Source organism: Triticum aestivum, chromosome 2D, assembly GCF_018294505.1.
Source record: "Triticum aestivum cultivar Chinese Spring chromosome 2D, IWGSC CS RefSeq v2.1, whole genome shotgun sequence".
NCBI lineage: Eukaryota > Viridiplantae > Streptophyta > Magnoliopsida > Poales > Poaceae > Triticum > Triticum aestivum.
Window position 1 is genome coordinate 545,257,715 of NC_057799.1, and position 13,010 is coordinate 545,270,724.

The 13,010-nt window shown below is 52.1% G+C and overlaps 1 protein-coding gene across 1 annotated transcript; it reads left to right on the top strand.

The window, feature by feature from the left end:
• The first annotated feature begins 11,505 nt into the window (after positions 1-11,505).
• On the top strand, positions 11,506-12,236 carry LOC123049886 (uncharacterized). The gene has a single exon (XM_044472747.1). It carries the CDS (start codon positions 11,632-11,634, stop codon positions 11,860-11,862), a length of 231 nt encoding a protein of 76 aa, XP_044328682.1. The 5' UTR covers positions 11,506-11,631; the 3' UTR covers positions 11,863-12,236.
• The last annotated feature ends 774 nt before the right edge of the window (positions 12,237-13,010 follow it).

The window sequence follows — 13,010 nt, forward strand, 5'->3', positions numbered from 1 at the left end:
GAACTTCCGCTTCATGCACAACCAAGGAGGAAGGTTGTAGATGCATAGAGTCACGGGCCAGGTGCTATGGCTGGAGCTCTGCTCGCCAAAAGGATTCATGCCATCAGTACTTAGACCAAATCTTATGTTCCTTGCGTCAGCTGCAAAATCTTTGAACACTCTGTCGATCTTTCTCCATTGCGTTCCATCAGCGGGGTGTCTCAACTCCCCGTCGGACTTACGGTCCTCTTTGTGCCATCGCAACGACTTGGCATGCTTTTTGTTCATGAACAGACGTTTCAACCGTGGTATTATAGGAGCATACCACATCACCTTGGCGGGAACCCTCTTCCTGGGTTTCTCGCCCTCAACATCGTCACCAGGGTCATCGCCTCTGATCTTATAACGCAATGCAGTGCATACAGGGCATTCATTCAAATTCTCGTATTCACCGCGGTAGAGGATGCAGTCGTTAATGCATGCATGTATCTTCAGAACCTCTAAACCTAGAGGGCAGACAACCTTCTTTGCTTCGTACGTACTGGCGGGCAACTCGTTATTCTTCGGAAACATATTCTTCAACATTTTCAGCAAATTTTCAAATGATGAGTCACCTACACCTTCCTGTGCCTTCCATTTTAGCAAATCCAGTGTGCAGCCCAGCTTTTTCAGACTATTATCGCATCCTGGATACAACGACTTTTTGTGATCCTCTAACATGCGATCCAAATTCTCCCTATCCTTGTCAGTTTCGCAGCGTCTCCGTGCATCAGCAATGGTCCGACCAAGATCATCAGCGGGCTCATCATGTGCCTCTTCTTCACCTTCACCTAACCCTTCCCCACCTTCAGCATCATCCTCCATGAAAGTATCACCGAAATGATCATGATAGTTGTCATCGATATCATCCCCTTCTTCATCTTCTTCCATTCTAACCCCTCTTTCTCCATGCTTGGTCCAACAATTATAGCTTGGCATGAAACCGTGCCGAAGCAGGTGCATGTGAACGTCTCTTGAGGAGGAGTAACCCTTCTGATTCTTACAGACAGCACATGGACAGATAATAAAACCTTGCTGCTTGTTCGCATTTGCCACTACGAGGAAATCTTTCAAACCCGTAGTGAACTCGCCGGAGAGTCGGGGACCGTACATCCATTGCCGATTCATCTGCATTATTATTATATAAAGTATATAATTAACCATCATGCATTTGTTAAACTAACTAGCTAGAAATAATACAAATTAAACAATGAACTACACACATGCATATTTTATCAATGACACATGAAAGGTTCAAGTTGCTAACCGCGATCGCGGAGGAAAAATAAATGAGAAAGCTCAAGTGTGGCTCGGACACTTCATATCATGTTTGTTTCAGGCTCTCGGGCATTTCATCGAACACCTTGTGTGCATAGGAGGAACCAAAAGCAAACCCACCACCCCCTTCTGAAAATTGTGAAGTGGGCTGAGTGAAGTGAAGTGAGCTGAGTCCTATATATAGGGATGGGCCTTTAGTCCCGGTTGGCCTGGCCAACCGCGACTAAAGGCCTTCGGGGACCTTTAGTCCCGGTTGGCCAGGCCAACCGGGACTAAATCCCATCCCGTCCGCCAGCTGTCGACCGAGCACGCTGGGCCCAGATAGTTGGTCGCGGGTCTCCTCCCGAACCGCGACTAAAGACCCCTTTTGTCGTGGTTCGATTATTTTGGGGACTAATGGGGGCGTATGGAAGCCTATTTTTCTACTAGTGGGGCTAGCCGCCCGTGGGTTGCCCACCCTGAGGCCAACTCCACCGCGCGACCCTATCCTGTCCGGCCCCGCTCGTTTGGGGTAAAACGGACAAACGAGGCGGCCCAGCGCGCGACGGCCCGGACCCATCTTGTCCGTTTTGTGTCCAGGCCGACCCATTTCGAGCGCAAACTTGCTCCGGGTTTGGGTCGCCGCGGAAACCGAACGGACGCGCCGCTCGTCCGCGTCTGGCCGCATGGCGGGGCGGCCACCTACCTCCCACCAGCCAACATCAATGCGCACGGGCGGCCGGCCCCACCTGTCATCGGCCCAGTGGAAGGTCGCCGTCCTTCTTAAATGGGACCCGTGGACCGGTCGTCGTCCTCACTTTCCACTCCGGCCCCTCTCTGCCCCCTCGAAAGCCGACACGCCCAAACCCTAGCCACTCCCCGTCCTCGAACTCGCCGGCCGGCCGCAGCCATGGGGCTATGGAACTACGGCCGCAAAGGGAACCACGACCGCGAGGCCGGCTCCTCCTCGGGCCGCCGCCGCGGCTCCGTGAAGAAGGAGGAGCCCGTGTCACCGTCGCGCTCCTCCCGTCGAGCCCCCGCGCCGGCCCCCTTCACCATCGCCCCTAGGCCCGCCGGCGAGCGCGACCGGCAGTACCTCTGCGCGGACGTGTGCCGGAGGTACTGGGAGACAAGGACGCCGGTCCCGTGGAGCGACGTCCACCTCCCCAACGGGTGGCACCTCAGCGCCGACCGGGTCCCGATCCCGCCGGTGCCGATGGGCGGCCGTGCGCGCCGCGATGAGATCGAGCGCCGCTGCCGCCTCCTCCCAGACGACATGTACTACGACGACAGGTACGCCCCCGACTCCGTGCTCTGGGACACATGGCTCCAGGACGAGCACGACACGCGCCGCGCGTCCTACTTCGTCGGCACGGTGTCGGGGCCGCGGCGGCCACGTCGAGAGGTGCGCGGGCGTACGCGGGTGCGCGGCCTCACGCCCACGCCATCGCCTTCCCCGTCTCCGTCACCACCTCCACCTCCTCGCATGACAGCGGAGGAGGAGGCCCGGCTCATGCAGCGTGTCATGGAGGACTCCATAAACACGCACGACGAGCGCCAATGGCACGGCTTGGAGGAGGCGATGGCACTCTCTGCCGCCGGCGATGTCACCTTCCCCGAGATGGAGATGGTGGCCGTCAAGGAGGAGGAGAGGAGGGAGGAGGCGATGGAGGCGGAGCCGGTGGCCGCGTTCCACCCCGGCCTGGTGGGCCAGCAATGGAGCTGGTCGTGCACCGCGCTGGAGATGGCCGACGCCGTGGGGGGCGTGCACTGGCGCCCCACGCCGCCGCGGTCACCGGAGCGGGAGGCCTCGCCGCGGGAGGAGGTGGTGCAGGCACCTCCGGCCTTCCAGGCCGCACCTGTGTACCACGCGCCGCCGTCCCACCTCTGGACACCGCCGGCCTACGTCGACCTCGTCAGCGACGACGACGACATCGGCGGCCACTGAAGACGGCGAGAGCCATGGCATCGACGGGCGCGGCTGGAGCGCGCGACGGCGTTTTTTATTTTTTTTATGTTAATTAAGTCAAGTGAACTGCTAAACTGGGCCGTTTTGTGGCCGTGACCCCCGTAACTAAGTTTTATGTTTATTAAACTACGGTTATTTACTTTTTTAGTCATTTTATTTACGTTTTTCTGTTTTTTTAAATCATGTCCAACGCGGACGTGATTTGGCGTGCAGCCGCGCGGTGGGCGCACGCACGACCTAAGGCCATCTCCACCGCGCGACCCTATCCTGTCCGGCCTCGTCCGTTTGGGGTAAAAGGGACAAACCGAGCGGCCCAGCGCGCGGGAGCAAACGGACTTTTGTCCGTTTTGTGTCCGCTTTCGACCCATCCCCGGCCCAAGTTTGCGCCGCTTTTGGGGTGAAACGGACACCACGTGGACGCGCCGGCCGTCTGCGCGTGTCCTCCCCTGGCCCGCCCATCGGTGGCACAGGGCGGGCCTTTTTCTATCCGCCCCCCTCCCTCCCTCCGGCCGCACCCCACTCCACTCTTCTCCACTCTTCCCTACTTTTTCCCTCGCCGCTGCTGCCATTGCAGCCGTGCAGCTCGAACGCGCGCTCGCCGGAAGGCCCTGGCAACGCCGCAAGGCCACATGCAGGCAGTGGCTCTTCCTCTAGCCGCTCGGATCTGCACCGTCGGTGGTCCGCCGGCAGGTACACGAATGGCGGCCGGCCGGGCTCGGTGCTTGCCCAAAAGCTCGTCGGCGCACCGTTGCCACTCATTAAGTGTGACCACTGCCCAAGGATGGTCGTGCGCCACGTGTCTACAACGCCGGAACATCCCGGATGGGTGTTCATCAAGTGCTTAAACGATGGGGTATGTGCTCTTTTTAGCTTCGGTTTGTGCTCTCGGATTAGACTAGTTGTGCTAACTTCAAATTTTATTGTGTAGAATGGATGCAAGTTTTGGTATTGTGTCGTAGAATTGTCACGGCAGATGTCCTTAGTGTCAGGACTTAGTCGCGAGGCCAGCGCATCTATGTGGTAGCTTGAGAGGGGTTGGGCGGAATCGAGAGACGCAACACAAGACAAGGATTTAGACAGCTTCGGGCCCCGGGAAACATCATCCGGTAACAACCCTACATGCTGTTTGAGGCTAGGTCTCATTATGATCACGGGAGAGTTGCCGGGAAACGGCTCTCGGTGTCTAGCCCTAGAGATCGTTTCTTGTCCTTTGGGGAGCCCTGCCCCTCCTTATATAAGTTAGAGGGGCGGGTTACATGTGGAGTCCTAGTAGGACTAGGACTAGTCTATCTTCTCTTACAAGTTAATTACAAGTCCGGGTCTTGCTTCCTCGTAAAGGAAATATTCGTCATCCCTTTCCTTTTAATCCGGCCCATCATAACGTGAGCCGGCCTTCTGGGCTTTAGGCCTTGTTGTCCATCTGACCCGCCCGCCGAGTTACTAATGAGCCGCCAAGATCGGGCAGGTTATCTGTGAATCGCCAAGCTCCGGGCGGGTCACCAGTGAGTCGCCAATTCCGGCCGGGTCATACCGCGGGGTATATCCCCGACATTAGCCCCCAGTTTAATTTTGATTTATCCATGTTAAACTGATCCTGTAAAATAAACACAAGAACAAACTTGATAGGTTGTGCTCCGGGTTAAATTTTTGTAAGCCGGCACCTGATCATCTTTAAATCCTTGTCATTTCCTTCTTGATACATGCCCATGAACTCATAGCAAATCTCCTTTAGTAGATATGTTCAAACTTTGTGAATGCAAAAAATCCATATACTTCTTTTGAAAAATCCGGGTCAATAGGCCAGCTTCAGAGTCAATTTACTCGCATTAGTCTCTTGTAGAGAAACATTGTAAGAAATAATCCACTTGAATCGGCTTCCAAAGCGCCGGCTTAAAACATATTGGTCTTGAAATACTCATCTGACTTTCAGTCAGCTTGAAGAGGTAAAACTTGCCGGTTTATCATAACCAAAATTGCCGGCTTGTAAATATTGATAGCACCGGGTCATAACTGTTGCCGACGCCGGGTCATAATTATTAGTGACACCGGATCATGATTGTTGCAAACACCGGGTCAATCTGATCTGCTCAAAACTAAGAATTTGAATATTTTCCCCCCTTATATGTATATCACCTGTAGCCCCTAAGTGTCGGGTTGTCATGCTTGCAGCAAGCTGGGACTTGTAATTGCCTTATGCTCATAAAACTTCAACCAGTGTAGCCCCCAAGGGCCGGTTCATTATGCAATAATGAGCAGGGACTTTGTAAATATGATCATGTAAACTGGAGCAGCAACGTGTAGCCCCCAAGGGCCGGCTCAGTAAGATATTACTGAGCTGGGACTTTGTATATAATTCATTGATAATAACATCATATGATGTAACCCCACCATGGGGTTTGAACCCACGTCCAAAAGTTTATGAGTCTTGTCCTCTACCAACTAAACAATGAACCCTTCAATATAATGGATTAAGGCTTGTGTACCTTGAATTTTTGACAGGAGCAATTGGTAGTCCCCAAGGGCCGGCTCATTTAGAATATGATGAGTCGGGTCTTCAATAAGTTGAGCAAAAAATAACTTTGCATTAGCCCCAAGTGCCATGGTGCATGCTGGCAGTGACATGGGACTTGCATATTTGATGTAATCTCAATTTAAATAATGTAGCCCCCAAGTGCCGGGTCGTAAGCCTGCAGTGACTCGGGACTATTCTTTCCATTGTAGAATAAATCATATCCATTGATAAAATAATAGCCATTGCGCCAAAGCGACTTTGAATACCTCATCTGCTGATAAGTCAATCCGGAGTTTAAATACCCGGCGGCTCTTGGCCGATGGCGATTTAATACGCCTCCATTGTAAGCAGGAATTTGTACAACCCGGCGGCTTATAGCCTTTAAGAAAATCAAGAATTGATAACCCTTTTGAGACACCAATTTCAATCTATGATGATGGGCTTGAATTTAATCATTTATGTAAGTCATAGCTCTGTAAATCCTGCAGAGTTTAAACAACATATGCCCTGGCGACTTAACGTCAAAAACCAGGGCGGGTAACCACCCAAATGTAGTCTTATCCTGCACATAATTAGATCACAAGATCCCTTGGCGGTTTACCGCAGGGCGGGTCATAATATCTCACATATAACCATTGATGTGTAACAAGGAGTCATAGATAAGCCTGTTATGAATCATAACTTTGAAACATAACTATAATAATAATATTATACCTGTGATATTGAATTTTCACTGCCGGTTTATGTGACATGTGCAGTAAGGGTGATAACCCAATCTTTAGAAATCAAGACTTCCAAATGTTTATGATTGTCATATGATGGCGACTTATCATCCAAAGTCAAACTGGGTTAAATAGCAACCACTCATATACACTTTAGATATGATCAAAAGAGCTTCAAATAAAATCCAAAAATTGTTTGCAAAAAGAGACTTCAAAAAATTTGAGGCTTCTGATTCGAATACGATCAGAAAACCGTCCCAAAGGGGTTAAGCTAAGATTCGAATACGATCATATAGCCCCCAGTGGCTTTGGCGTTGCCGATCAAGAGGGTACCGACAGCTATGTTCTCTTTGGTTCGAATACGACCTATGTTTGAACAGGAAGCCCCCAAATGACCTTGAGAGTTGTTTAACGACACTGGTTCGAATACGATCCAAGTCGGTTCCCAAAAGGGGTTGAGCTATGATTCGAATACGATCAAGAAGCCCCCTAGTGAGCTCGGCAGTGTGCCAATCAAGAGGGTACCGACAACTATGTTCTCTTTGGTTCGAATACGACCTATGTTTGAACAGGAAGCCCCCTAGTGATCATGAGAATATTTAACGACTCTGATTCGAATACGATCAGGGTCACACCTAAAGGGTTAAGCTAAATTCGAATACGATCAGCTCCCAATGGTCATTAAAGCAGGGTACCTATGTTTGGGTTGTGCTTTGTAACAGACTCCTTTTGGTCCCTTTAATTTTTCCTGAGAACTCGAACTTTTGCGAGAATAAATTCTTTTTGAACCAGAAAACCCGGATATTGAGAGTTTCAAAGCTTTGTGATAAACAAATTTACCTTGAACCAGATTTGAGAGCTTCAAAACTTTGTAGCAGATAAATTTCCCTTGAACCGGATTTTAAACCGGATATTTAAGAGCTTCAGTGCTTTGTGGGAGATGTCAAGTCGCTTGAGCCGGATCTAAACCGGAATCCTTCTTTTTAAACCAGAAATTTTCTGATGGCCTTTAAACTTTTTACCAATATGGCGGTAGCCTCCGGGACCGGGTTATTTTTCCCTCCAATGACCCGGAGTTCTTGAATGCATTGAAACCGACCAATGCTGCCGAGTCATATCATTGTAGCCCCCGAGTCTCAAGATGACTCGAGGAGTTGGCTTTGAGATTCTCCATATTGACCATAGCATAAGGTGTATATCATTGGTGTTGATAGCGCGATGTGAATCCACAGAAGGTTGAGGTGACTGCGGCGGGTTATAAATGATCCCGTATGAGCCGTGTCAGCAACTCGGCCAATGGTTCCTTCCAACTAGATGTTTGAAGTTAACCAAACTGTAGTGGCGGCGACTTGTGCGCCTGCCCATTGAGCCATCCAGTGCAGACGGTGGCTGATAATACATGATAATTTGCCTCCAATTTGTCGGAAGAAAACCGGGCTACCCAAGCAGTGACTTGCTCATACTCAATAATCAGCTCATGCAAACAGGTGTGGCCCGGTATGTTTATATAGATCAGGCCGCGAGAGACAGATGGTAAAGACGACCGTAGCATCAGAGGCGGTACAGACAGACGAGTCGGTCGCGGCATTGTAAGCCGGCGCGGACGGACGAGTCAACCACGTTATGTTGATGTAGTGAACAATTGTCCTGCATCAAAAACATCGCAAACCAGAGTAATTGTTCTTTGACAAAAAAATGTATGCTAATAAACTTAAACGGATAAATATCACCTGATTATTCGGATGACAGGTGATTCGTTCAACGCAACAGAGGCGGCTCGGGCAGACCGACGGCTCAATATAGCCCGTGTGGCTCAACACGGCAGAGGCGGCTCAACGCAGCCCCGGCGGCTCAACACAGCAGCGAAACGGAGGCATAATCATGGTGGCGGCTCAGAAACTGCAGCGGAAGTGCGTTTGAGACGGCGCAGGCGGCGACTGGAACTACTTGAGACGGACGCGAGCCGACCCGGGGGCAGGCGGCGGCCCATCGTGTGACGGCGGCTCTCCGGCGGTATAGTAACCTGGCGATGACGGCTTGAAGCAAAGCGGCTCGCCAGAGGTCTTGGTTGGTGTTTGTGAGCCGGCCACGGCAGCCAGGTTGACAGCAGCGGGCGGGTCAGCAGCGGAAACCGGTGAAGGCGTCGGCGGCTCAATGCGCGGTCATGGAGACGCCGAGACGGTAACTGGCAGCCCGGCAATTTTCCTGATTCACCCGACGATAGATGATTAGTTCTGCGCATGTCGCCGGACTTGTCCCAGTCATAGCACCCTTTTTTTTAAACGTCCTTTGACTCTTAGTTCTTTTTCACACAGCCCGCCCACATCCCATCTCCTTTTTATCAGTCGAACAACCGGACCCGTGAAGGCCGCAGAATCGGGGGCGGCGGCTCAGCGACTCGTAGGCATGCGCGAGTAGAAAAGGTAGCGAGCCGGTGTGGCGCGCCGGAGCTGGCCGGGGCAGCGACTTAAAGCAGAGGCAGTGCGGGTTGGTGGTGTGCGGGCAAGGCAGAAGCGGCCTAGAGTCCAACGGCAGCTCGACCACGGCGGAGTTGGAGTGCGGCCAGGGTGGCTTGACCGAAGCGAAACAAGACCAGGGCGACTTGGAGGTGAGCACGGCGGCAGTTCTGGCAATGGCGGGTGACTCGCGGCACAGACGGAGCTAGCAGGCGGATGGCGGCCTGGAGCAGAACAAGGCGGGTCCGCGGTGGCGGTTTATCATTAGCAGCGTGAGGCGACTTGGGGGCGCCGGGCGAAACGGTGTAGCGGTGCAACTTCTGCTATGCTGTCTTTAGTATCTCACGCGCGGCTAACTTGTACCAACAAGCTTCTGTCTTAGGATCAGTACGTGGAAGCAAAATTCCATGGGTGATGCCTTCCACGTGAGCCACAAATGATCTTTGCTTTGGAACTTGTGTTTTGGGTAGTCCTAGTACTAACCCTTCACACTGCCATCAATTGATTCTGACTTCATCTGCTGGTACTCGGAGAAATTGGATTGCTAATGGCAGTACATGAACGTCGCTGTTTTTTCTTCAAAACAATCCAAAGGTTCTGATTTTGTGCTGTAAATTGTGCAATATTGATACGAAACCGAGTTGGGAAGTACTCCCGCATACAGCCCGCAGGGAAAACAAACCTGCCAAAAATATTCACGCCGAGTCACGGTCTCACGGAAGTTGTCGGACGCTGGGTGGCTAGTACTTTGAGCCAATATGCTACTACTCGAGCAAAAAAGGTTATGGCTGTCATCAAACTTTATACGCGCCATTGAGTGAGCGTAGCAGATGATCACGCTGATGCTCCGAATTGGATTTGAACACGGACTACGGTGTAGGTCTCGGCGACTTGTCCCTCGTATCAACTGATCTCAGATGCGAGACTTCAACCTGCAGCGGCAACGGAAATTAACCCGGCCTCGACGGATCATCTGGTCACGTGCGCTTGCACAAAAACGCAACTCTAACTTTCTCTTGATCTTAAATCTTGTATATCTTATCTTGACTGTTCTTCGACGATGTTATCTTCTGCACCGGCTCTTTTTCATCCGGCACATCGCAAGCTTCTTGATCCCTGGAGAAAGCCCTTCAAGAACTCAACGCCATCGTGCGCAAGCCCCACGGTGGGCGCCAACTGTCGTAGAATTGTCACGGCAGATGTCCTTAGTGTCAGGACTTAGTCGCGAGGCCAGCGCATCTATGTGGTAGCTTGAGAGGGGTTGGGCGGAATCGAGAGACGCAACACAAGACAAGGATTTAGACAGCTTCGGGCCCCGGGAAACATCATCCGGTAACAACCCTACAGGCTGTTTGAGGCTAGGTCTCATTATGATCACGGGAGAGTCGCCGGGAACCGGCTCTCGGTGTCTAGCCCTAGAGATCGTTTCTTGTCCTTTGAGGAGCCCCGCCCCTCCTTATATAAGTTAGAGGGGCGGGTTACGTGTGGAGTCCTAGTAGGACTAGGACTAGTCTATCTTCTCTTACAAGTTAATTACAAGTCCGGGTCTTGCTTCCTCGTAAAGGAAATATTCGTCATCCCTTTCCTTTTAATCCGGCCCATCATAACGTGAGCCGGCCTTCTGGGCTTTAGGCCTTGTTGTCCATCTGACCCGCCCGCCGGGTTACTAATGAGTCGCCAAGATCGGGCAGGTTATCTGTGAATCGCCAAGCTCCGGGCGGGTCATCAGTGAGTCGCCAATTCCGGCCGGGTCATACCGCGGGGTATATCCCCGACATATTGGGAAGAAGAGTACATCGATATACTGATAGAGCGAAATTTAGTACATGTTCGTGCACTTTTAGCTAGCATAGAGGCTGTAGATGAGACAAGTGCACTTGTTGCTAGATTAGAGGCTAGACATGAGATTAGGTGTGAGGAAGCAACATCGACTTCTGGCTTGAAGAAGAAAGGAGGGTGCAACATCGAGCCTCCTCCACAGATCAACAATGAGTGCATCGAGAAGGCCCTAACCCAACTCAAGGGAGCAGTTATGGAAGTTGGGTATCTTCTAAAATGTATTCTTGTTGTTCTTATTTTCTTTGGCCTTGCTTTACTAGTCAAAATGTGATGATGTATTGTCATGTACCAAAAATGAATGATAAAAAAAAGTTAAGGACTTGCAAAGAAAAATGCACGCGGACAGGATGCGGCCGGGATGCGTCCGCGCGCTGGGCGCACGGCCACCGCATCTCAGGACACGCCCGGACACGACCTCAAATCCCTACCCAAACGGACAGAATCCGGACAAAATAGACGTCCGTTTGGGGTCGCGCGGTGGAGTTGGCCTAACGGACAAGACCGAATACGGGCGAACCCATCAGCGCCTCAAAGGGACAAAATCCGGCCGAACCGGACGTCCATTTGGGGTCGTGCGGTGGAGTTGACCTGACGTACGCGAGCAGGTAAAAACCCAAGCCAAACGGGCACCAACACCAAGCCTGTCGCTGCCGCACGCGCAGGCGCAGCGGACAGCGGTCCGCGCACGGTCCTGCCCCTGCGCCCTCGTCCCCTCCGCTATATATGCCATCCCCGGCACCGGCCACTCAAAATCCCCAGACTTTCCAAGCCCAAAATCAAAATCCCACCTCTCTCCGATCCCCCCTTCTTCCTCCTCTCGTTTCGTTTCTTGCGGCCGAGGGGATCGTCGATCGATCCATGGCAACAATGGGCGTGGGCGGAGCGGTGAAGATGATCATCGGGGCGAAGGAGGAGCGGGTGGTGGCCACGGGCAAGGCGCCCGGCGCTTGCCCGTCCTGCGGCGGCCCCGTGGTGGCGACCGACGTGGAGAGCGAGCGGCGCATCCTCTGCCTCCCGCTGTGCCTCAAGAGCAAGCGCAAGTACTACTGCACCAGGTGCTTCCGCCGCCTCGTCACCGTCTACAGCTAGTAGCTCATCAAGCCTCTCCTCATGCCGATCCATCCATCCATCCATCGATCAACTAGCGTGCGGAGTTCTTTGGTTCTTAGTTGGCCGTGGTTACGGCCCTAGAGTAGCTTGCTAGCCTGGCTAATGTAATGTAATGGTGATTCTGAGTTAATTCTTCTATATCTAGCTTATTTGGTGGGCGTGCATCCCGTGAAGGGCTGCAAAACTGGCACTCTGCTGTGTCTTGCAGCAACCTCTGGCGGTGCACCTCCGCGTTAATGCGCAGGCCAGTAATGGAAACCTGGAACGCGCCAGCTCCTCCTTCCTGATTAAGTTTTTTTTTGAGTAATCCTTCTTGATTAAGTTTTTTTGAGATATTCCTTCTTGGTTAAGTAGATGGTGTAATTAACGCACGGCTGGGACCGACCATCATGGTGAGTGATAAAATGCAGTCCGGGCCCACTGCCCAGAGACTAGCGTACCCGTCTGTTTCTCAAAAAAAATAGAGTACATTGACTCGTCCCGATCGATCCCCCAAGGACCTGCGCTGTTTTCTTTCCTTTTTTGCGAAGGTTACAGTAGCCTGTACTGATAAACAGCATAGCAGCCATAGAATCTCCGTCGCTGCATGTACTACAGTGGCAGCTGCCACAGATCGATGGTGACGCCCACAGGTTTTGGTTGCCACTGCAGAAGCAGCCGGCCGGCGCGCGGCCCGTCCGTCCGTTCGTTAACTGTTCCTTTCGCGGGCAATCACGTACTAAAATCCCCGCGATTCGATATGCACGGCTGCACACTAGCCGGCCGTCCAATCGGAACGCGCAAACGAGCCAGACCCTTCTGTTCAATGTTCATTAGTTGCCAAAAAGGAATATTTGTAGTACTCGTAGTGATCTCTGGATTGTTTCGAGTCCCCGCCCGGCACCAATTGTAGGATTATACTCCAAAAGGGGAAGGTTAATTTGTGTGTGCATGCCATGCGCGCCTCATTTATTTGGTGCCTAATCAGGGATCACAGCACATGGAAAACACGATTTATTCAAGAGAGAGTCAACGACAAGTCCAGAGGGAAAGGGATAGCTAGCGAAGAAGGAAGGTCGAGGCCCGTTCAACTTTGCCCGCCCGGCACGTGTGTACCCAAGAAATCAAATACAACAAGCTAACTCTCC

Coding starts and splice junctions, on each gene's coding strand:
- LOC123049886 (XM_044472747.1), top strand. CDS start 11,632: ATGGCAACAATGGGCGTGGGCGGAGCGGTGAAGATGATCATCGGGGCG.